The sequence below is a fragment of the Muntiacus reevesi genome, chromosome 2, assembly GCF_963930625.1.
Source record: "Muntiacus reevesi chromosome 2, mMunRee1.1, whole genome shotgun sequence".
NCBI classification, from domain to species: Eukaryota; Metazoa; Chordata; class Mammalia; order Artiodactyla; family Cervidae; genus Muntiacus; species Muntiacus reevesi.
Genome location: NC_089250.1, coordinates 186,867,915 through 186,889,830, shown reverse-complemented (window position 1 = coordinate 186,889,830; position 21,916 = coordinate 186,867,915). Strand labels below are relative to the sequence as shown.

The 21,916-nt window shown below is 52.9% G+C and overlaps 1 protein-coding gene across 2 annotated transcripts in view; it reads left to right on the top strand.

Moving 5' to 3' along the window:
* USP7 (ubiquitin specific peptidase 7) overlaps positions 1-18,121 on the top strand; it is a 52,139-nt gene extending 34,018 nt beyond the window's left edge. For both annotated transcript variants that reach the window (XM_065924311.1, XM_065924312.1), the window contains 24 exons: positions 202-256; positions 1,145-1,225; positions 1,325-1,415; positions 3,568-3,650; positions 5,358-5,467; positions 6,801-6,957; positions 7,668-7,812; positions 8,058-8,188; positions 8,833-8,967; positions 9,241-9,342; positions 9,500-9,605; positions 10,325-10,417; positions 10,507-10,574; positions 10,869-10,969; positions 11,850-12,003; positions 12,597-12,664; positions 13,071-13,179; positions 13,273-13,350; positions 14,282-14,382; positions 15,212-15,311; positions 15,932-16,051; positions 16,178-16,249; positions 16,371-16,461; positions 16,790-18,121. In XM_065924311.1, the coding sequence (XP_065780383.1) occupies positions 202-256; positions 1,145-1,225; positions 1,325-1,415; positions 3,568-3,650; positions 5,358-5,467; positions 6,801-6,957; positions 7,668-7,812; positions 8,058-8,188; positions 8,833-8,967; positions 9,241-9,342; positions 9,500-9,605; positions 10,325-10,417; positions 10,507-10,574; positions 10,869-10,969; positions 11,850-12,003; positions 12,597-12,664; positions 13,071-13,179; positions 13,273-13,350; positions 14,282-14,382; positions 15,212-15,311; positions 15,932-16,051; positions 16,178-16,249; positions 16,371-16,461; positions 16,790-16,896 (2,458 nt within the window). In that variant the 3' untranslated portion in view covers positions 16,897-18,121. The remainder of the gene's footprint in view (positions 1-201; positions 257-1,144; positions 1,226-1,324; positions 1,416-3,567; positions 3,651-5,357; positions 5,468-6,800; positions 6,958-7,667; positions 7,813-8,057; positions 8,189-8,832; positions 8,968-9,240; positions 9,343-9,499; positions 9,606-10,324; positions 10,418-10,506; positions 10,575-10,868; positions 10,970-11,849; positions 12,004-12,596; positions 12,665-13,070; positions 13,180-13,272; positions 13,351-14,281; positions 14,383-15,211; positions 15,312-15,931; positions 16,052-16,177; positions 16,250-16,370; positions 16,462-16,789) is intronic.
* The last annotated feature ends 3,795 nt before the right edge of the window (positions 18,122-21,916 follow it).

Below are 21,916 nucleotides of genomic sequence, written 5' to 3'. Positions count from 1 at the left end.
TGCAGTAAGACTTTCAGAACAAGAGAAAGTTGTGAGCGTTTTGGTGTTGAGATAAAATTCAACTTGGCTTTGAATTATAACCCTCCAAAATAATCCTCTAAATTAGTTTAAGAATGATAACTGGTGATACGGTTTAGTTTCTTAACTTACTCTCGTGTGAAATTTAGAAGTTTCAATGTACATTCATTTTATCTTTCTAAGGTGGGAAACGTTAGATAGCTTCATGCAACACGATGTTCAAGAGCTCTGTCGAGTGGTGAGTTTCCTCCCGTAATTTTTTTCCTCTTACATTTCATATTTTGAAGCACTGTCAGACGTTGTTACCAAACAAAACCTCAGACCTACTTTAGTCACTGTAATTCCAGTTATGCCCATCTTTGTTGAGGACCAGGACTATGCTAGAAAGAAAAGATGGCACGTATCTCATTTAAAGGCCAGAAAGACAAGTGATTTGGTAGGAAAGTGTGAGGGGAAACAGTATAGGCAGTGGACTGTTAATGTGTTAAATTGGCATAATCTACCAGTTAGTAACCCAAGAAACAAGTCCTGGTTGAGGCAGACCTCTGTGTGGGTGACTCTCCCCCAAACCGCCTCTAGTCACTAGCAGGTACCCACTCTTCCAGTCGTGATGCAAGACACACACACACACACACACACACACACACACACACACACGTGAAATGGCAATTCAAGGTGATTGGCTGGGCAAGGTGTGTTTTCTTTTTTGCAGCACTAGCTGGATTGAATCCAGTTCATTAAATATCCATGGACAAACCAGTCAATCCTGTTGACAGGCTCAACCTCATTAATCTCTTGGTGTGGACCAATACGAGTTAAGTTTAGTGCTCAATTTACATGCTTTTCCACAGAGGTAAAAATGAATATAAAAAAATGCTTCTAAAGGCACTACAAATTACTAATTCATTCCAAAGGCTGTATAGAGGGTTAATCTCAACTGTTGCATGTAGTTATTTTTGTAAATATCCAACCAAGAAAGAAGATTTTGTATGTTTTTGATAATTGCATGCTAAAGGTCATAATATTTATAGTCTAGAATTTTTTTGACCATTGAAATTTCCTAGTCATGTTTCAAATTACTGCATAATGCATAACATTTTCTGAAAGCCAAAACTTTCTCTTCCAGTTGCTTGATAATGTGGAAAACAAGATGAAAGGCACGTGTGTAGAAGGCACCATACCTAAATTATTCAGAGGCAAGATGGTGGTATGTGATTACCAGTTCTGAAGAATGACTTGTAGAAACTTTTCAGTGCTCGTGTTCTGACGCTGAGTGCCTAAGCCACCTTATTTTCCTTGCTTGCAGTCTTACATCCAGTGTAAAGAGGTAGACTACCGGTCCGATAGAAGAGAAGATTATTATGACATCCAGCTAAGCATAAAAGGGAAGAAAAACAGTGAGTTCTGTGTGCATAGAGCACGGCCTTTTCATGGTTTGTTATAATGCTTCATTGATCATGCAGTTTCTACTGAAATACACTATAGAGAAAATGGCCCAAATGATGAACGTACCTCATGAACACACGCAGGTAACCCCACTCAAGTCAAGAAACTTAAAACGTTTGCTGATTAAGTAAGACATTGGCCCTTTGCTGTCATTGCCCACCTCTCCTGAGAAGCTTTGGGCTTCTAACATCCTTTGCTGGATTATTTTACAAGGACGGGAGCACATAGAACATGGTCTTCTAATTCTCGATTTGCTTTTTCTCAATGTTCCCTCCATACACTTGTGGCAGCAGTTATCTGATCATTTTCCTTGCTGTGTAGTATTCCACTCTGGGGATATAACACAGGTCTTTGGAAACCATTCTTTTCGAGCCTAGCAGGATGCAGCCATTTATCCCTGTCACTCCCCAGCACGCTGCGAGCCCTTGTTCCACGTCCACTCCAGAGCAGTCAGTCATCAGGATGGTGGAAGATGGTGCTCTCTTGGGTTTGATTTTCCTTTGCCTGGAAGTCAGGGAGAGTCCACCTTTTCAAAAGCTCCTTGGTGATTTGGATATCTTCTGGAACGTGCGGAATGTAGTTCACGGTTACTTGATGTCCACGTCTGCTAATCCTGTGATTTCTGGATCTGTCTCCATCAATTTGTCTTTCATCACGGGCTGTGAGTTCCAGCCCCATTGCCTGTCCAGTCATCTTTCATCAGATGCCAGCTGTCATGATTTTTATTTTGTCAGGTGTTGGCTGTTCTTCACCTCTGTTCTGGGGCGTATTTCAGTTGTATGGAGATAGTTGATGCTTTCGAGGCCTATTTAAGTGTGGTCTCTTGCTGCAACCGTGGTGTTCAATTGTCCCCACAGCGGAGGCAGCGTCTGGCAGGTTTTCTGCCCGAGGTCCCGTCCCTGTGTGGCTTTCTCACTGTGGCTGCAGGGAGCAGGGCTGTTGCAGGCCGGGGTGAGCTGTGGGGACTGTCCCTCCCTGGTCAGTGCTCAGTAAGACTCTCAGAGAAGTCTTGGCTCTCCCGGGCCCTCCATCCTGCAGAGGCCAGCTGCCTGGGGCCCCTGTAATCCCCACACTCTCTCAGATTCTGGGGTTTCCCTCCCCATTGCTGCCGCCTGGAAGGTCCGGGCAGTGAACCGGGCCTTGGCGGGCTTGTGGGGGTCCCACATTGCCATCACCCAGTGTGTGAAGGTGGTGGTTGCCCATGTAGTAAAGACCAGTCCGTGCGGCTGGTTCCTCGTGGGCTCGGGACACTGGGCTGGGTTTTGGGGCTCTTCCCGCATTGGAGGCTCACTTTGTTTGCTCTTGCCGTCTAGTCGTTTAACAGAATTTCATAATTGTGAAATCCAGTGTTTCGCTCTTTGCTTTTTGTGCTGTCCCTGAAGTCATCAGACAATTCTTCTATCTTTTCTGTCGATCTCCAACCCACCCAGAGCAGTTCCTTTCCCCTGGGGTCAGTGTGAACCTGAGGTGCTCTGCCTGCCCCTGTCAGCAGTGAGCCCTGCGTATCTGTGTAGGCCTGTTTCTAGACTCCTCTGCTGGTCCGCTGGCTGCCATCCTTGGATGAATTCTGCGTTCTTCCTTTTCAGTGTTAACGGTGGTATAACTGACGCAGTCATAAAGGGTTATCGAGTATCCATCTAATTGGATGTGCATGGATATTGTGAGAGAATTACTGCCCCATCTAGTCAGTGAACTCGCCCATTATTTCACCAGCATCTGTGCTTTAAACTTAGGGGTGAGCACACTTAGGTTCTACTGTTGAGAGTTACACGTGGCCGCATTCTTGGCTGTTTCTAATGTTGCTGATGTTGTTATTAGTCAAACATCCACTCCATGTGATCATAAGACAAGATGATATTGTAAGATACTATGAAAAACCCAAACAAACTTTCTGGCCAACTCAGCAGCACCCTCAGTTTGCTTAAGAGTATACACCTCTCCCTGGGTCAGTGCAGGCGCAGAGCTGGGAGTTCGTGTTCACGGTTGCGGTGCTTGATATTTTCGTTCCTCTCTGGCACCTGAATTGAGCAGTTGGTTATGATATAATTGAAGCTTCAGTGATAACTTTGGCTGACTCTCCTCTCTCTGTCTCTCTCCTGAAAGTATTTGAATCGTTTGTGGACTATGTGGCGGTAGAACAGCTGGACGGTGACAATAAATACGACGCCGGGGAGCACGGCCTGCAGGTAACTGAGACTGTGAGCTGGTGTCCCCTCCGGTCCTTGCGTTCCGTGTTCAGACCCCTCGCTTTCCCGCCAACTGGAGACCCACTAAGGATCTGTCCACACACCACTGGTGTGGAGCGCGCGGAAGGGTTGTGTTCCTCAGTCTGGACGAGACAGCAGAGAGCTGGTCATGTCGCTGGTGTAGGGCTGGAGATGCCGTGGGCAGGAGGTGGCCGAGCCTGCTGTGGATCGGAGGCGGGACCATCACCCGCCTCCCCTGCCCCTCCCACTCCATCCAGCGCTGCCCGTGACCTCACCGCATCCTCCGACTCGGAACGCCGCTGTCTCCCGGGCACAAGCAGAGCCACTCAGTCACCGAGACTCCCGTTTGGCGGCTGCTGGTGATGGTGCTTTGCCTTTCTTCTTTGCTGGTTTTCTGAGAACCCTGACTTCCAGCATGAAGAGCGCATTTCTCGTTTGTTGCACAAGCGCTCGTGTCCCTGCCTCTTTGCCACCCGGCCTTGCGGGAGCTCTGCGGGGCACTGAGGGTGTGGCCCAAGCACAGTCTGCGGGCACAGGGCGTGGCCTGTGGCCTCTGCAGGCTGCGGGTCAGGCTGCTCGGTGGGTCAGCAGCGTCCACGTGGGTCCAGCCACCCAGCCTCGTAATCTCCACTGACTGACTCAGCTAATTCCTGAGTGTTTCAGACTGTCCCGTGTTTACCAAGCTTGCTAATTCAGTGTGTGCGCGAGTGAACCCGTGTTGCAGTGGGTCACAGACCTGCTGTCCTGCTGGGTCAGGCCACTCGGGGTGCTGGGCTGTAGATCAGTAAGTCTCTGAGGGAACATGCTGCTGGATATGCTTAGGAAACACGAGTCACAAGAACCGCCCTAATCCACGCGGAATGTTTTGGGGTCTGGGTGAGCAATATGTACGTTAGTCTACGGCCATACCACCCTGAACGCGCCCGATCTCGTCTGATCTCGGAAGCTAAGCAGGGTCGGGCCTGGTTACTACTTGGATGGGAAATATGTATATTAGAATCAGAGTCTCCTTTGTGTGGCAGTAGGTTCCTGGGTTTTTGGTTTTCTTCCCAGAATTGCCCTGTTCTCTGAATACAAGAATGTACATCAGAGAACATTGCCACATAGGTGTGGCTGCTTGTGGACACCCGTTCCTCCAGGTGGGCATTTCCTCACCGGTTTTGGAAGTAAGGTTCACAGCTCAGAAGGAAGGCCTGATGGCGGCTGGATTTGGCCAAGGCTGCTTTGAGTGAGGAAAGAGCTGGCTAAGGCAGAGCGGAGACGGGGGAGTGAGGCAGGGGCTGGGCAGAGGCCATGCCAGCAGGCAGGGGACGTTGCTGTTAGCAAGAGTGGGTGTGTTTAGAAGTGGGAGTGAACCGGTTGGCACTGACTGCCCTGAGGAAGGGCGGCGCTCACAGGCTGTTCTCCTGAGCCCCACCACGCCCTTCTCTTCCATTTGATTTTCTCACACTTCTCCAGAATTTCAGTGTCTACTGACTGTGTTGCCGTCCCTGTCCCTGGGCAGTAAGAGAGTGTGATGCGGTCTGAGAGGAGATCTCCCACGTAGGGCATTTAAAGGCCCCTGTACCTGTCTCCCCAGCAGACGTCCCCCCTGTGTTCCCATCCTGTTGTGAAATGCTATCGCTTTGGTGGCTGGGAGAAGTAACCGGAGGTGAACTAAACCTGCATTTCTTTTTCAATGTTTAGGAGGCAGAAAAAGGAGTGAAGTTCCTGACATTGCCACCAGTGTTACATCTGCAACTGATGCGATTTATGTATGATCCTCAGACGGACCAAAACATCAAGATCAATGATAGGTAATGTAGAGGGCTGTGAGAGGTAGGATGTGCCCAGCGTCCTCAAGCGGAGGCTAGTCTCGGTGCTGTGTTAAAGTCTGTCTGTCCTCGGTCTCCTCTCTTGTTAGGTTCCTGCTCTACCAAGCTGTCCCGAGAACTTTTGTGGGGGGTGTGGGGTGCAGTGCACTGGGAAGCCGAGCCTTAGGGCCTGTGGGATCTTCCCCGACCAGGGAGCGAACCCGTGCGCCCTGCATTAGGAGTGCGGAGTCCCAGCCACTGGGCCGCCAGGGAAGTCTGATCTGCCCTTTTGAAGGGATGGCTTCAGGGGCTGCAAACCCCTGTCTCCTGCTCAGGGAGCCCCTTTGTCCACCTCAGGCAGATGACGCCCCGGGGAGGGTGCTTTTTGCTGCCTAGGCTCTGCTTGCCCTAGAAGTGGGGCTTGATATTCCTCTATTGCTTTACCTAGGATTCTCCAGTGGTTTGTTATCTCTGGGTTCGTATCGACTTGCAGAATGTGCCAGACTGGTCAGGGGTGCTGGTGTAGGTGGGTGTGCTCCCCCCACTGCTCCATGTGTTTTCTAGACCCTTCAAGCACCTGTAGAAGATTGGTACCCCACACAGCTTTGTCTGGTTCAGCAGACAGAACTTGGAGCAGTGACTTTGTACCCCTCGGTCAGAGGGTACAGCCTGACAGTAACCGGCCTCCTGGACGTTGGCCAGTCACCCCCAGACTTGGGAGGGCGTGGCTCGACCACATCGCCTGCAGCAGCTGGGCCTGCTAGCCTGTCCTTGCCCCTCCCGTGAGCCCTGAGACGGCGGAGCTCGCAAACCAGCGGCCTGCAGGCCCATCTAACCTGCTGAGCTTCGTTGGGCCCTCACCTCGGTTTTCATCCTGGTTTTATTGGAGTCAGTTGCCGACATTTTTTCACGCCGTGAGCTGTCACGTGGAAGTCCTGCTTCTTGACCTCTGACAGGCGGGACGTTGTGTGGTGCTAGCCCCGGGTCCCTGAGGGCGGTGTGGGGCTGGCTCTGCCTCCCACTGCAGTCCTCCCGGAGATACCCGCCTCCTAGAAAAGGCAGCGTGTTCTGTCATAACATCCTGGAATTGGGGAACTCCGATAGGTGTATCGGTACTCTGCAGGCATTTTTCTCAAATCAAGCCTCAGATTCGTGTCGATGTGCAAGTCACCTGAGGGAGCTCTGGGGACCTTGCATGTCAAACGCCGCCCTCTCCCCGGAACAAGGGGCCAGGGAAGTAAGAGGGCCTGGTGGCAAATAAAACCTTAAGGTGAAGTGTCTCACCTGAAGTGAAACCTAGATTTCTCGTTAAATGTTTTGTTTTGTTTTTAAATAGGTTTGAATTTCCTGAACAGTTACCACTTGATGAATTTTTGCAAAAAACTGATCCTAAAGACCCTGCAAATTACATTCTTCATGCGGTCCTGGTTCATAGTGGAGATAATCATGGTGGACATTATGTGGTTTATCTCAACCCCAAAGGGGATGGCAAAGTAAGTATGGGTCAGGGGGTCGGGTGGTCGGGAGGCTGTGTGGGAATTCAGTGATGCTTCAGACTTGGCCTTGGCGGCCAAAGATTCCTTCTTGGCTTCTGACGTGTCTGCACGTTCTGATCTGTGTTAACTGCTGATACTTTCAAGTGGATTTAAGTTGTGATTGTCCTTTTTATATACATCTTAGTATTTGAAGTTGGACCTGACAGGATCCCTTTCCGTTTGACCGTTGTCATCTGTGGCCCTCGAGGGTGGGGCAGCGACCGATGCCTGTTCCCGCAAGTGCCATGCATAATGAATGCTCTGGCTTTGCCTCGTTCACGTGGATCCCATCACGTGACCTTCATCAGGCAGAGCAGATGAGGGTCTGGGGGTCTGTGTCCAGGCCCAGCGAGGAACAGAGCAGGTCGAGCCCTGCTAGTTCACCAGGAGGGGATTTGATGGAGGGGCCCCCCTGGCCAGGTGTAGAACCTGCAGCCGTAGGCATTATTGCCCGGTGGACTGAGATGGAGCCTGAGCTGAAGCCGGGCTGGTATCTGAGCACCTTGTAAGAACTGCCTGTGGGTGGATGTCAGCAGTTCCCCCGGAGTTTGGGACGAGGAAGGTGAGAGCGCTGGCAGGATTCTGTGGGTCGCCCGCGGCAGAGGAGGTGTTTCAGGGAAGCGCTGCCTCCTCCTCCGTGCGCCTTACCCCTGTCGTTCCCGTCACAGTGGTGTAAGTTTGACGACGACGTGGTGTCCAGGTGCACGAAGGAGGAAGCCATCGAGCACAACTACGGGGGCCACGACGACGACCTGTCCGTGCGGCACTGCACCAACGCCTACATGCTGGTCTACATCCGCGAGTCCAAGCTCAGTGAGTGCGCGGGCGCCTGCCCTCACCCTCACGGCCGCTCCCCTCCTGACCGCGCGCCTGAGCTGCAGCCGCCCATCCAGACTGCGGCTTGCCCCGCCTCCCTCCCGGCATGCCCTGGGAGCAGCCGGCGTGCGCCCGTGGGTCTGCATGTGGACCGAGGGGGGAGAGCGGCATTACCCTGAAGGATGGCTTTGTTTGTGCCAGCGTAACGCCCAGAGGTGAAGGCAGGTGCCTTTGTCCCCCAGGTGAGGTTTTACAAGCTGTCACCGACCAGGACATCCCTCAGCAGTTGGTGGAACGATTGCAGGAGGAGAAGAGAATTGAGGCGCAGAAGCGGAAGGAGCGGCAGGAGGCCCATCTCTACATGCAAGTGCAGGTCAGCCTCCCGCCGGCATGGCCGCTCCGCGGACCTGGGGCTCCCTCCTGAGCACGGTGCCCTGTGAGCACGGAGCTGAGGGGACGCTCGGGCCAGTCCCCTGACCGTTGGGAGTATTGTTTCCAGTTCGGGGGGCGGCTTAGATGGGAGAGGTACTCAAGCTGCCGGAGAGGGCAGCCGTGTGCGAGCGTTCATGAAACGGGCAGGGGACTGGAGAACAGCGGGTGAGCGGGGCCTGGATGAGGAGGCCAGGCCGGGAGAGTGCTGTCAGGGGAGGGCGAGGGCTGATTTTGGTTCATGATTTAGTTGCCATTAAAAAACAAGAAGTTGTATCAAGTTGAAAGGTAGGTGTGCATCCGGCTCTATAATTGGGAATTCTGTCACCCAGGTGAACTTGCAGTTGAAGCTTGTGGATGAGTTTAGAATGGCTGCATGGAAATATAGGGTTTGGTCTTTCCTAAATAAATGAATATCTGATTTCATGCTTGGTCATTGGGGGTTTCTCTGCGTGGGTCTTCTGAAGAAGGCAAAGGACGAGTCGCTCTTGCTCTTAGCGTTGGAACCTTGGCTTCTGTCTGCGTGGCCTGGTTCTCTTCTGCCTTTTGGGTGTAAACCATGCCCTGTGTTTCCACGCCTCTTGGCAGATCGTCGCAGAGGACCAGTTTTGTGGCCATCAAGGGAACGATATGTATGATGAAGAAAAAGTGAGATACACTGTGTTCAAAGTGCTGAAAAACTCCTCGCTTTCGGAGTTTGTCCAGAACCTGTCTCAGACCATGGTGAGTGCGTGCCCTTGCACGCGGTCCTCTTCCCTCCTCCACCCCCGGACGTGGGTGGTCACCCCCAACCCAGGGGTGGGCCGGGTGCTGCTGGACTCCTTCCCTTCCGCTCGTGCCCTCAGCGGCTCCCCTGCCGCCTCCGCACCGCCGCCCACACCAGCGGGGAGAGGGGTCAGCATCACTCTCCCTTCTAATCATAGAACTGTCACCTTGATCCCAAATTAAACTACAAAGTGATTGTGCTTCGATTAATTGAACTGTGAATACTTCCAGGGGTTCCCGCAAGATCAGATTCGGTTGTGGCCCATGCAGGCGAGGAGCAACGGCACCAAGCGGCCGGCCATGCTGGACAACGAGGCCGACGGCAGCAAGACGGTGAGCGTGGCTGGGCCGGGCTGGGCGTGTGCAGTGCCCGCCGCGTGCCCTGCCGTGTCGCCTGTGGTCCGGTGGCACGGGGTTGGACTTGTCAGTTGCTCGAGTCTGTCGCCCTCAGCCACTTGTCTCCTAAACCCGGCCTCTCTCTTGTTAATAGATGATTGAGCTCAGTGATAATGAAAACCCCTGGACGATATTCCTGGAAACTGTCGATCCAGAGCTAGCTGCTAGTGGAGCCACGCTACCCAAGTTTGATAAAGATCGTAAGTGCCCCCCTCGCCCAGTCTGGCACCCCCAGGGGCGGAGTTAGGAGTCCTGGACCATCGTTCAAAACACAGGGCTAAGCGTTTCCTCGCAGAGAAATCTCACTAGTCCCCAGAATGCTGGCTAACATCTCTGTGGTCAGGTCAAGTGAGACTGACTGGGCTGTAGCTGACGGGTGAGGAGAAGGTGGCAGCCGCGTGCTGTGGGTCGTGTTCCCTGCTCTGCACGTGACAGACAGGATGGAGCAGGGTTGCTGTCAAGGGCCGGCAGTAAATACTTGGCTCTTTGTGGGCCGTGACCCTCTGCCTGCCACTGAAGCGGCCAGGCGGCCCCAGAGGTTGGGCACGGGAACCCCGCTGCAGCCCAGGTTTATTTGCAGACAGGTGGGTCTGGGCATGCTCTTCTGTATTGCTTCAAGTGCTCACTTGTCTGGCAGAAACGCAGACACAGCCCTGAGCAGGTATCCCCTGGTAGCTAGTGAGTATCTGGTCTCGAAACTAGGTTTCCTACTTTCTCTGCTTCAAATGCAGCGCTTCCGTGGGTTTGATGTTTGAAACTACGCTGCAGTCCTGGGGTCAGCCCTAAGAACCCTCCTGGCGCACAGTAACTGTCAGTGCTACACGCTGTCGCTTTGGTTGTCAATAAAGCTGACTGCGGATGTTTGTTAGCATTGCACTGACTGGAAGATCCCAACAAAGCCTCTTTGTTAACCTTGCAGATGATGTGATGTTATTTTTGAAGATGTACGATCCCAAAACACGGAGCTTGAATTACTGTGGGCATATCTACACACCAATATCCTGTAAAATACGTAAGTTCGGCTGCGGTCGCCTTCTGAGCGGGTTTTGCTCAAGTCGCCACATGTCGCAGCCTTGGATTCTTCATTTTTCTTGAACCCAGGTGACTTGCTCCCGGTTATGTGTGACAGAGCAGGATTTATCCAGGATACTAGCCTTATCCTCTATGAGGTTTGGATCCTTATTTTTCTGTAATCCTCACGTCGGTGTTGGTGTGGGAAGGACGGCTCCTGTCTGTGTGGCTCCCCCTGAATTTGCATTGTGAAGACCACAGCCAAGTGGGGTGGTGTCAAGTCAGGATTCTCTCTGTCCTCGTCTGACTTTCCCTTCTGTGGGGTCCATGATAATTATTATTAAAAATGTAGAGCTAATGGAATTGGGTGTAGAGAAAGGACATACAGCGGGTGACCATATTAAACAATGGACAGGTGTTGCGTTATAACCGTACCATTTCTTTCACTGCAGGAAGTTAAACCGAATTTAACAGAGAGAATTCAGGACTATGATGTGTCTCTTGACAAAGCCCTCGATGAGCTAATGGATGGTGATATTATAGTGTTTCAGAAGTACGTACCCTTTGAAGGGTTTTTCTCTCTTTGCACAAAGATCCAAAGTCCTGGAACCAGGAAACAGATCACCTCTAGACCCTGAGTCATGTTTTGTTTGATGTTGGCAGCGTGTTGACCACAGCTGGCCTCTTCTTGAGTTTGGGAGTCTGGGGTGGTGAGCTTTTTCCTCACTGGATGCTTTTAGTTTCTAAAGATGGCGACAGTGAGCATGATAACTATTTGCAGGGGGACAGAGGTCTTCATGGAATAGCAAAAGTGTTGTCTTTTCCTGAAAACATGAAATTCCTTAGCCTGCACCTGCTCAGGTAATCACTTGAGTCTGTCTGCGTGAGACCCAGCAGGCGTGCGGTCTGCAGGCAGCCTGGCGACACGGCCGCCTCCTGAGGCCTTCTGGTGGGGTTGGACAGCCCTGGACCCTGGCCACGGGGAGGCCTCCAAACTCGGGGGCAAGAGTGGGGCAGCAGACTGCTCCTTAAGGGCCAGGCAGTGAGGATTGTAGGTTTAGTGGTGACCCGCTCCCTTTGACGGAAAGTGCCAGCCCACCACGCCCTGGTCAGGGAGGAGACCCTACACAACCGGCAGGGTGGGCCCCACCGTGCGCCCCGAGTCCTCTCCCTTGTCCAGAGGCACCGTTCTGTCTCGGGAGTGAGATCAGGAGCGGAAAGCAGCTGCCCTGTGCCGCTCAGGGCACACCTTCTGTCCGCGGTCCCTTTTTCCTGGTGGCCAGGCAGGCTCCCAGCTTCGGGAAACACTGGCCTGAGTTCAGATCCGCAGCGCTCGGTGCTGCTGTGACGTGGGAGACGATGCTTTTTTTAAAACAAATGAGCAGTGAACCTTGGGCTGGACTTCGATTGTCTGTGTTTCTCCCCTTCCCCAGGGATGACCCCGAAAATGATAATAGTGAATTGCCCACTGCAAAGGAATACTTCCGGGACCTCTACCACCGTGTCGATGTGATTTTCTGTGATAAAACGATCCCCAACGATCCTGGATTCGTGGTGACTCTGTCAAATAGGATGAATTATTTCCAGGTATTGGATCAAACACTCTTCCCTTCAGATTCCACACCAGGAAGACTAGGTTCTTAAGTTAAAACTCTCTTGCCAGTGAGGCTGTGCGGTGGATGTGGTTCTGGGGGAGGGGCTACCGTCGGCCGTCTGAGGAAGCTGCCGTTCCCGGCTGGTTGGTGCTGAAGGTGCCGCGGACCAGGAGCAGTTTCCCCCTGACTCCCCTGCCCCCAGCCACGGCCACGGCCTCCTCCAGATCCTTTGTACCCTCGGCATAAGGTGCTTTCAGAGATCATAATTTTAACAACAACTTTGCTTCAGTTGTAATACGCCAAGTGTGAGCTATTAAAATAATAGTTTAAAGAAAACAAATCTATAGACCTCTCCATTAAAAGTGAAAAGTGCTTTTAAAGGTTTTCTTCCTCAGATATGCTGTTCCCATGGAGACATACTAAGAAGTCTAGTTTATTCCTGTTAATAGTGAGTTTCTGGGGCATTTAACTTCCGGCAGCTTATGCCCTGTTGCTTAAGGACGTTGAGCAGTTAGTCAGTGCTGAGTGCATGGGCCGGGCTCAGTCCGCTCCGCGGATGGAAGCTCCACTCTCTGCTCCCCCCAGGTAGCCAAGACGGTCGCTCAGAGGCTCAACACCGACCCGATGCTGCTGCAGTTCTTCAAGTCTCAAGGGTGAGCCGCATGCGCAGACACCACCGCCGGGTCCTGGCCGCGTGCTCTCCGTGGCGCGTCTGTTAGTCGGAGCCCCCGACTGACGTGGCCCACTGCCGGCCGCCTCGCCTGGTTTCAGACCACGCTGCTTCAAGCTCAGGATATCTGGCAGCCTCGTCTAAAGCCTGCCTTACTCTAGAGACCACACGCCTCCCCTCCCGTGTGTCCGGCTGGGTCTGTCCCAGCCGGGCCTCTGTGTACCGTGCAGAGACGTTCACGAGTGACAGGCGCAGGGACAGGACTCGGGGATGGGGGTCACATGTCAGGGCGAGGGGGCAGGGCAGAGGTTTGCTTTGATGCTCACTCATGGGTGTTTGTTTTAGGCAAATAAACAAGCCTTGTATTGATGTACTGCTTTCTTGTGTAGTTACAGGGATGGCCCAGGTAATCCTCTTAGACATAATTATGAAGGTACTTTAAGAGATCTGCTACAGTTCTTCAAGCCTAGACAACCTAAGAAACTGTACTATCAGCAGGTATGAGCCCAAGTTAACGTACCGTGGGTCATAAAGAGAAGACTTGAGTTTCTGTTGGGACGGGTCTAAAATGCCTTTCTATTTTTTTAACAGCTTAAGATGAAAATCACAGACTTCGAGAACAGGCGAAGTTTTAAGTGTATATGGTTAAACAGCCAGTTTAGGGAAGAGGTAGGTATTTTCGTGGTATGAGATTTTATTTTTATTGTGGCTTATTGTTTCTCAGGCCTTGAAAAACTCCTGGTAACAGGGTCAAAGGGCTTCCCTGGTGGCTCAGCAGGAAAAGAATCTGCCTGCAGAGCAGGAGATGTGGGTTTCGATCCCTGGGTTGGGAAGATCCCCTGGAGAAGGGAATGACAACCCACTCCATTCTTCTTGCCTGGAGAATCCCATGGACAGAGAAGCCTGGTGGGTTACAGTCCATGGGGTCACAGAGAGTTGGACACGACTGAAGCGGCTGAACAACAAGCCCTTGACAACTAAAACAGCCAAAGAAAGATCATAAGCTGCAGCGTGTGTTAGAGCCCCTGCCCCAGAGTCTGAGAACTGGATGGGAGCTGGGGTGAACTCTGCCCTCCCCGACCCGGGGCTGCAGCAGTGATGGTGTGCTAGTGTTGGGGACTGTGGTCACCGTCGGGGGCCCGGATGCTCGGCCTTGGGGCCAGCAACCTCTCCTCTGGCACCTCGCAGGCGCCCCGGCCCATGTTAGGTGGCTCTTCTGGAAGGTCAGACCCCTAGCCGTCCACCTCTCTGGCCCCACCGGGTGGAGAGGAGCCTGGACCACACACCATCAGAGTTGTCACCCATGCGCCGCGGTCGGGTGGAGGAGACAACATCCACCCTGGGCCTTGTCCTCTGTCTCAGTGTTGAAAACTGGACAGGCTCTTAGTGACCGTTCCAGGGGAGAGATTCCTGAGGAGCTGTTCTGGGAACCGTGAGCTTTTTGCCTCAGCATGGCCTTTGATGGATGCACGGCAGTGTGGGGCGGGTCCAGGCTGGGCAGACGGTCTGTGTGAAGGTTGGTGGGGAGGTGCTGACGCTGAGTGCACAGGCCCCGCTTGTGTTATGGTTTCCCTAAAGCCGTGATCTTGTCATTTCTTAGGAAATAACACTATATCCAGACAAGCACGGGTGTGTCCGGGACCTGTTAGAGGAATGTAAAAAGGCTGTGGAGCTCGGCGAGAAGGCATCAGGGAAACTTAGGCGAGTATTTCCCGAAGGTGGAGGTGGGGGCGGCCCCAGCCCAACCACACCGTCGCTACCCACCCGCCACCCCACCAGTCCCCTCCCCCTGACGAATCATCACCGCACTCAGCTTTGCTGTCTGTCCTTGGCAGCAGTTTTTTAAAATATTTCACAGCTTTTCGCCCGTCTTCCCTCCCTGACTCTTTGACACTAACTAGCAGCAATGCAAAGGGAGATTCAGGCAGAAAAAGCCAAGCAGAGGAAGAGTGAACTCAAGCAGAAAGATAGCTGAAACGGGAAAACTCGGGCTTCGCGTGTGCCTGAGAAATCGGGTCGCTCCTCCTCCGTTTGTCTTGTGTTCGGGCTGAGGGAAGAAGACCAGATTTGATGATCAGTTTTTATTTCCGAGAGTTGGGTGCTGTTCTTACCACCTTGTCTTCCGGGCAGCATGGAGGATGAAATAGTCCTTCAGGCTGTTGGTCCCCACAATGTTTTCTTTGCAAAATTAATGGAAGAATGAGGCCTTTATTATCTAATGAGTGAGAAGAATGTCACAAACCCTGCTTAGTCTGGAACCATTACGGGAAAGGTCTGCACAGGCCCCTCCCCGGCCCTGGCCCTGACCCTGACCCGAGGGTCCGCTTCAGACTGTCCTTACAACGCTTTCCGAGGGACCCCCCGGCCAGTGTTCTGTCTGCTCCCCACGGATACCTGCTTTTGCCACTTCAGATCTTCATAAGGACAAGGAGATCTGCATAACTTTGTAATAAAACCCTTGTAGAAAACCATTTGTTGGTTTTTTTCCCTGTGAGTTTGTATAGTTTATTTTCTTCCTTGCTTTGCACAGGCTGCTAGAAATTGTAAGCTACAAAATTATTGGTGTGCATCAAGAAGATGAACTATTAGAATGTTTATCTCCTGCAACGAGTCGAACATTTCGAATAGAGGTGCGTGTCCTCTGACTGGTGCGGGGGTTAGGGAGTCGGGGTTGCTGTGACCTGACGGGAGGTGGGGGCCACAGCTTGTTCAGGTAGCACAGTGACTCCCAGAACGTGCTGCCATCCCTGGGGTTAATTCTTCCAGGTTTTGAAAATTTATAATGTTGGTACAGTAGACTTGCCCCAACAGCTACTGTTTCAAGTGTCCCCTTCATTTGGTGACATGAGTGCATTCATATTGTTGGACAGTGATCACTGCTGTCCATCTGTCCCCAAGCCCCACCCCCGACTCCCAATGCCTTTCTTGTTCACCCTTAGAAATTGATTTCAAAGGGGGATCACCAAGTGCGTCTAGTCAGAAACCTGGGCCCTGTTAATTGTAAAGTGGCTTAGATTGCCACAGTAGCTGGAGTTCATCGTTTGGTCTCTTAAAACCTGGCATTTTCTTTGAGGTTGAGGTCTTTCTTCTGACTTTAAATCCTCATCATTCTCACGAGCCCCTAACGTGACCTTGTGGCAAAAATCTGCCCTCACTTCCTTGCTGGAAGAGCAAGTCAAGGGTTCGGAATTAAAACGTGCAGTGCTGTGTTGGCCTTAACTGAACATCTGTCCACTCCGTATGTCCCCAGGAAATACCTTTGGACCAGGTAGACATCGACAAGGAGAACGAGATGCTCATCACGGTGGCTCATTTCCACAAGGAGGTGTTTGGGACATTCGGGATCCCGTTCTTGCTGAGGATACACCAGGTGAGGCGTCCTTCTGCTGGCCAGCCGGGTGCTCCGGGTCAGCCCCACTCAGCCAGGGACTCCAGCCCGGGCAGCTGCGCAGGCGGGCATGAGCCGTGTGAGCACACCCACCTTTGTCATCCGCAGGGCGAGCATTTCAGAGAAGTGATGAAGCGGATTCAGAGTCTGCTGGACATCCAGGAAAAGGAGTTCGAAAAGGTACTTGGATGTCAGCGAGTCATTTGTCGGGTGGAAGGCTAAAGTCCTGACTGCTTTTTTGCCAGAGGTGTGAGTTTCCCCACTGTTTGCAATAATGGAGTTTTCGGTTTTTGTCTGTCAGTTTAAATTTGCAATTGTGATGATGGGCCGACATCAGTACATAAACGAAGATGAGTATGAAGTAAACTTGAAAGACTTTGAGCCTCAGCCTGGTAAGAGCCCTCCCGCAGAGATGCAGGTCGTCAGGGTCCAGGAGGCAGGTGGCCCCGGGTTCGAGGACCAGGCCTCCCGTTCCTGGCTGCGGAGTGAGTCTCGTTCTCGTCCTCTGCGGAGCAGGGAGGGAGAGCAGCCTGCCTCCGGTGACCTTGGCGGGCATCACATGACGGCGAGGGGGGTGGCGGGGGCTCTTGACGGTGCCGCGCGGGGTCCGTGACCTTGGTAGGGTGTGGGGTCCCGGCTGTCCAGGAGGCCCCTTGGCCTCTCCTGACCGCAGGGCCCGAGCGCTGGCTCCGTGGTCCGACCATCTGTTCTCCCCACCAGGTAACATGTCTCACCCTCGGCCGTGGCTCGGGCTCGACCACTTCAACAAAGCCCCGAAGAGGAGTCGCTACACATACCTTGAAAAGGCCATCAAAATCCATAACTGACTTCCTCCCCGGCGGGCGGGCGAGGCGGACCGCGGTGGGTGTGCCCCTTACCAACAGCCGAGAACTCTGGTGCACGAGCACCACCCCACGTCTTCAGCAAGAGGATTTGCTGCTGGTGTTAATTTTATTTTGTTGAGGCTGTTCAGTTTGGCTTCTCTGTATCTATTGATTGCCCTTTTTGAGAAAAATGAAGGTGTTTTTATAAAGCTTGGATGCCAATGAGAGTTATTTTACGGTGACCACGATGCCAGGCGCTGTCAGCGTGTCGGGGAGCGGCCGGCGGGCGCGGCGCTGGGCGGGCGCGGCTGACCCCCTCCCCGGGGCCCAGCCGCCAGCCCGCAGCTAGGAAGTCTTCTGTTAGGCTCGTCTGACGTCTTTCCCTCAGTTATACTTTCAATGACCTTTTGTGCATCTGTAAAGGCGAAACAGAAATTCACAACCTAATAAATAGCGCTCTTTCCTTCACTGGTGTCCTGTCGCCCCTTCCTGGGTCTCCCCAGCTGCCTGGGTCTTTCCAATAAACTCGCCTCCCTTCCATCAGCCCCCGCGTCCCACAGCCCGTTTGCAGAGCGGATGCACCGAATACAGGCTTGACCAGACACTTTGGGGTCTTTTTATTCAATTGGGAAAAAAAAAAAAAAACACTGTTCAAATCCAATTAAGGTGTACTATGCTGCCTCTGGGCAAACCTAATGATCTCAAGTTCATTTGAGCAGGTGAAAAAATTATAAATAGATAGACTCGTCTCCTTCAAATGGGACAGACGGAACCAAGAAAGGAGGGCCTTTTAGCTAAGAGGATATGCCCACTGGTGTTTGCAAGCTGTTGACTTTGTATAAAAAAAAGAAAAAAAAAAGTTAAATAAAAAAAGAGCAAAAAAAAAAAAAGGAAAAATGAGATTGTATATTTAATGAATGAACATGTACAATTGACCACGGGGAGGAGGTGGTGGCTTTTGTCGGGTGACTGAGTGGCCCCCGCTGATGTCGACGTTCATCGTGTGTGGTTTTCTTTCAGTCCGGCCGTTTCTTTTGGAGCTGACGCCAGCCGCGTGTCTAGTTTTGAGTGCAGTAAAATAGAATCAGCAGATCACACTTAGTTTTCATCCTTTTCCAGTATTTTTTTGTTTGTTTCTGTAGCAGCAGTGTACACCAACTCTTCCTGTATATTGCCTTTTTGCTGGAAAATGTTGTATGTTGAATAAAATTTTCTATAAAAATGATAATTTAGTGAGTTGACGTGGAGCCATCAGCTATCCCTGCAGGTAGACCCGGGGAACCTTTTATCACTCCATGGCAAGATTTTGGAGGTTCTTGCCTTCTCCTCCTGTTGAAGCTTCAGAGATGAAGGTTTTCCAGGCTGGAGTCGAGTACATTAAGATGACCATAATACGGGAATGGCCGAAGGTGTGGTCTGGGGGAGGTGGCCTTGCGTCCCCCCCTGACGCAGCGTGTCCGCGGGCTGCTCTCCACCTGGAGGAGACCCATCCTGCCTGGGTCCCCATAGTGACCATAGACAGTGCTGTCTTCCTGCAGAAAGTCACTCCCCAGGTGCCTGACTTTGAATGTTTATTAAAGTATTGGGGTTTTTTTGTTTTTTTAGGTTTTGGCCAACAATAGATTATAGGCTTGGGTCACTGAAACTCCCAAGTTCTTAAAAGGCTTATATCAAAGGCCATTTCACAGTGTGGGCAGTCAGCATATACTGCATGCGATTCTCTTCCATTCCCTCCCAGTCACAGCCTTGAGTCCAAGTTCATAAAACCGATGGGGGCCGCCGGGATGGGGCTGAACCTGAAAGTAACCCCTCTCCTGGGGACCCCAGAACCACAGTGTAATGTTCTTGAGGGGCTGGAGGTTCCTGTTGCTACCAGAAGCTATACCATGGGAGAAAGGGTCTCCTTGGTTAGAGGAGCAGACTGTTTGCAAACATCCATTTCAAATGTCAAGGTTGAACTATAGATCAACCTTGTGGGTTGGGTGATACTGGCATTTCTTGGAGTAGGAAATGGCAACCTACTCCAGGATTCTTGCCTGCAAAATTCTATGGACAGAGGATCCTGGTGGGCTACAGTCCATGAGGTCCCAAAGAGTCAGGACTTGAGCAACTGATCATGTGCTGGCATTTCTGCCAGGTTAGGCCTTGGTGTTCTGACCACTCACTCACTGTTCAATAGAACGACCTAAATGGTGTCGGGGGGTGGGGGGTGGGATGCTCCGTGTCCCTGCCCAGGAAGATAGCCATGCACCCCAGGTGTCCACTGAGTATCTGACATGTGGCTGAAGTAGCAGAGAGAGAGTTTTCATCACTGATTTTTTTAAAATTTATTTGGCTGAGTCAGGTATTAGCTGTGACACGCAGGATCTTTCAATGTGGCGCAGGCTTATTTCCCCGGTGGTGGTGGTTTAGTCAGTAAGTCGTGTCCAACTCTTCCAACCCCATGAACTGTAGCCCACCAGGCTCCTCTGTGTATGGGATTCTCCAGGCAAGAATGCTGGAGTGGGTTGCCATTTCATTCTCCAGGGAATCGTCCTGACCCAGAGATCGAACCTTGGTCTTCTGCATTGCAGGCAGATATTTTACCCACTGAGCCACCAGGGAACGATCAAGCCCGAGTCCCTGGTACTGCAAGGCGGTTTCTTGACCACTGGACCACCAGGGAAGTCCCTGGTTTAGTTGTAAATGGCCACATGTGACTTGAGGCGTCCCGACCAGATTGTCCTCGCTTTATGTAGTGGTAAAGTGATGAGTTCCCTCAAGCTGTCTTGAGTTAGTACATAAAGCCCTCATTAGTGCGTGAGTTTTCTTGACCTTATTAGAGGAAGCCATGGAGGCATCCATGGGCAGGGCAGGAACCCAGAGAAATAAGGGCCCAATTCCCCAAGGTCCTCCTTCAGTGCCTCGTGCCCTCTGGGAAGCCGGGGAGCGGGCTGATCAGAGTGGTGTCTGCATGTTCAGAGGCAGGGTCCCTTCTCAGCTGAGCTCTGAGAGGCCGCTGACCCGCCGGGGTGGAGCGGAGCGGGGCGGGCAGGCACCATCAGTGGAGGGATCCCGGATGGTGTGTGTGTGCTAAGTCTCTCATTTGTGTCCAACTCTGACACTGTGGACTGTAGCCCTCCAGGCTCCTCTGTCTGTGGGGTTCTCCAGGCAAGAACACTGGAGTGGGTTGCCATGCCCTCCTCCAGGGGATCTTCCCCACCCAGGGATTGGAACCCGCATCTCAGGTCTCCTGCATTGGCAGGTGGATTCTTTACCACTAGCGCCACCTGGGAAGCCCCGTTCACAGCAAGATGGAGCCAATTTGATACATGTGCCCACTGCAGTATCCTTGCCTGGAGAATCCTGTGGACAGAGGAGCCTGGCAGGCTCCATAGGGTCGCAAAGAGTCAGACACGACTGAAGAGTCAGCTCGCATGCAGAGTTCATGAGATGCTGTGGGAGGGAACCTGCACTCAGAGCCCAGTGGAGCCTCGAACCACGGCAGAGAGGCGGCCCCTCATCAGTTCAGACCCAGCACCGTGCGAGTTGGGGCTGCTGTTGGGCTGGTTCGTTCCACCCCGGGTTGGGCAGGCGGTGGATACACGGGATGGCAGCACGGCCGCGCTTGGCTCTCCCGACCCTGCGGCGCCTCTGGCAGGAAGCCGCGGGAGGCGTCCCCAGTGCTTCCCACCCTGGGCCCCTCAGTCTGCCCCTGTGTTGGGGTGGGGGTGTTTGTCTCTTCTGTGGGGGGAAAACCAGAGCAAGGGTCCTGATAACGGCTGTCAGCCCTGAGCACAGCATGGGTTAGCAAGGAGACATCTGGCCGCCTGAGTGACCGGGACAGGGAGTGAATGAAGCCCCCGGGCTGGGCACGCAGGGCCTGCTGAGTGCAGAACCGGCCTTGAGACCCACACTCACTGCCACCCCTTTCTGAGTGCTGGCCTCCCTACTGGAAGGAGGGAACCCCACTTTAAGATGAGAGTTTTGGGAGAAAGAGAGGCTGGGCCAACCTCCTCCACCTCCCCCAGCCCGAGCCCTGGCCCCTCCTGGCCGGCCCCGTAGGTCGGTTCAGATGAAGAAGGAGCCTGGGGAAGCCTCAGGGGGAGAATGGGGTCCCCCATGCGCCCCAGCCTGGGTCTACAGTGAGGTCTGGGGACCCAGAACCGAGGTCTCGGACATCAAGTGTGGGACTTGCCTGGTGGTCCAGTGGTTAGGAATCCACCTGGCCGTACTGAGGATGCGGGTTCAATCCCTGGTTCAGGGACTGAGATCCCACATGCCTTGGAGCAGCTAAGCCTGCACACTACAACTAAGACCCAATGTAGCCGAATAAATATTTTTTAAAAAGCAACAACAAAAAATAAACAGACTAAGAAGTGGGAACGGTGGTCTAGGTCAAGTCGTCCAAGGCAGCAAGTGAGGATGACGGGGACTTCAGGGGCTGGGCCAAGGGGACAGTCCGAAACCTGCTGAACCCATGTCCTGTGCACAGATTTTGAAGCCGAAAAATCTGGATTTTTTTTTTAAGTTGACACTGGGCAGTCTGAGTCAGAGAGGCCTGGAGTGGCTCCCTGGGCTCACGGAGCACTGCTGGGGAGCTGGGCAGGGCCTCGTGGCTGGACCGTGGTGACTGAAGCAGGCCGATCAAGGAGGGTCCAGGACACCACCCACAGCCATGGGACTGAACGCTCCTGCCCGTGGACCTCTCTGGAGATCCGAGCAAAACCCGGCATATTGTCTGATGGGCACAGGATCAGACCGCCGGCTGGAGCTCTGCAGACGGGTCCAGGTCCTGGCCTGGTTCTGGCAGAGCCAGGCAGGCCCGGTGACTCCGGCCTGCCTGGCCTGGGTGCCTCTGCGGGGTTATGGGCCTCCAAGCCAGAGATTGAGCAAGTCCCAGGTCCACACCCCCTCCTCGGGGTCATGGTGGTGGGTGAGCCCGCCTGGCCTCTCTGGTGGTCGGTACACACAGGGGGTCCCCTTGGCGCCCCCCGTCCTGATGAGAAGTTGCTTCTCAGGGCTGGACGCCTAGTTTGTGTCA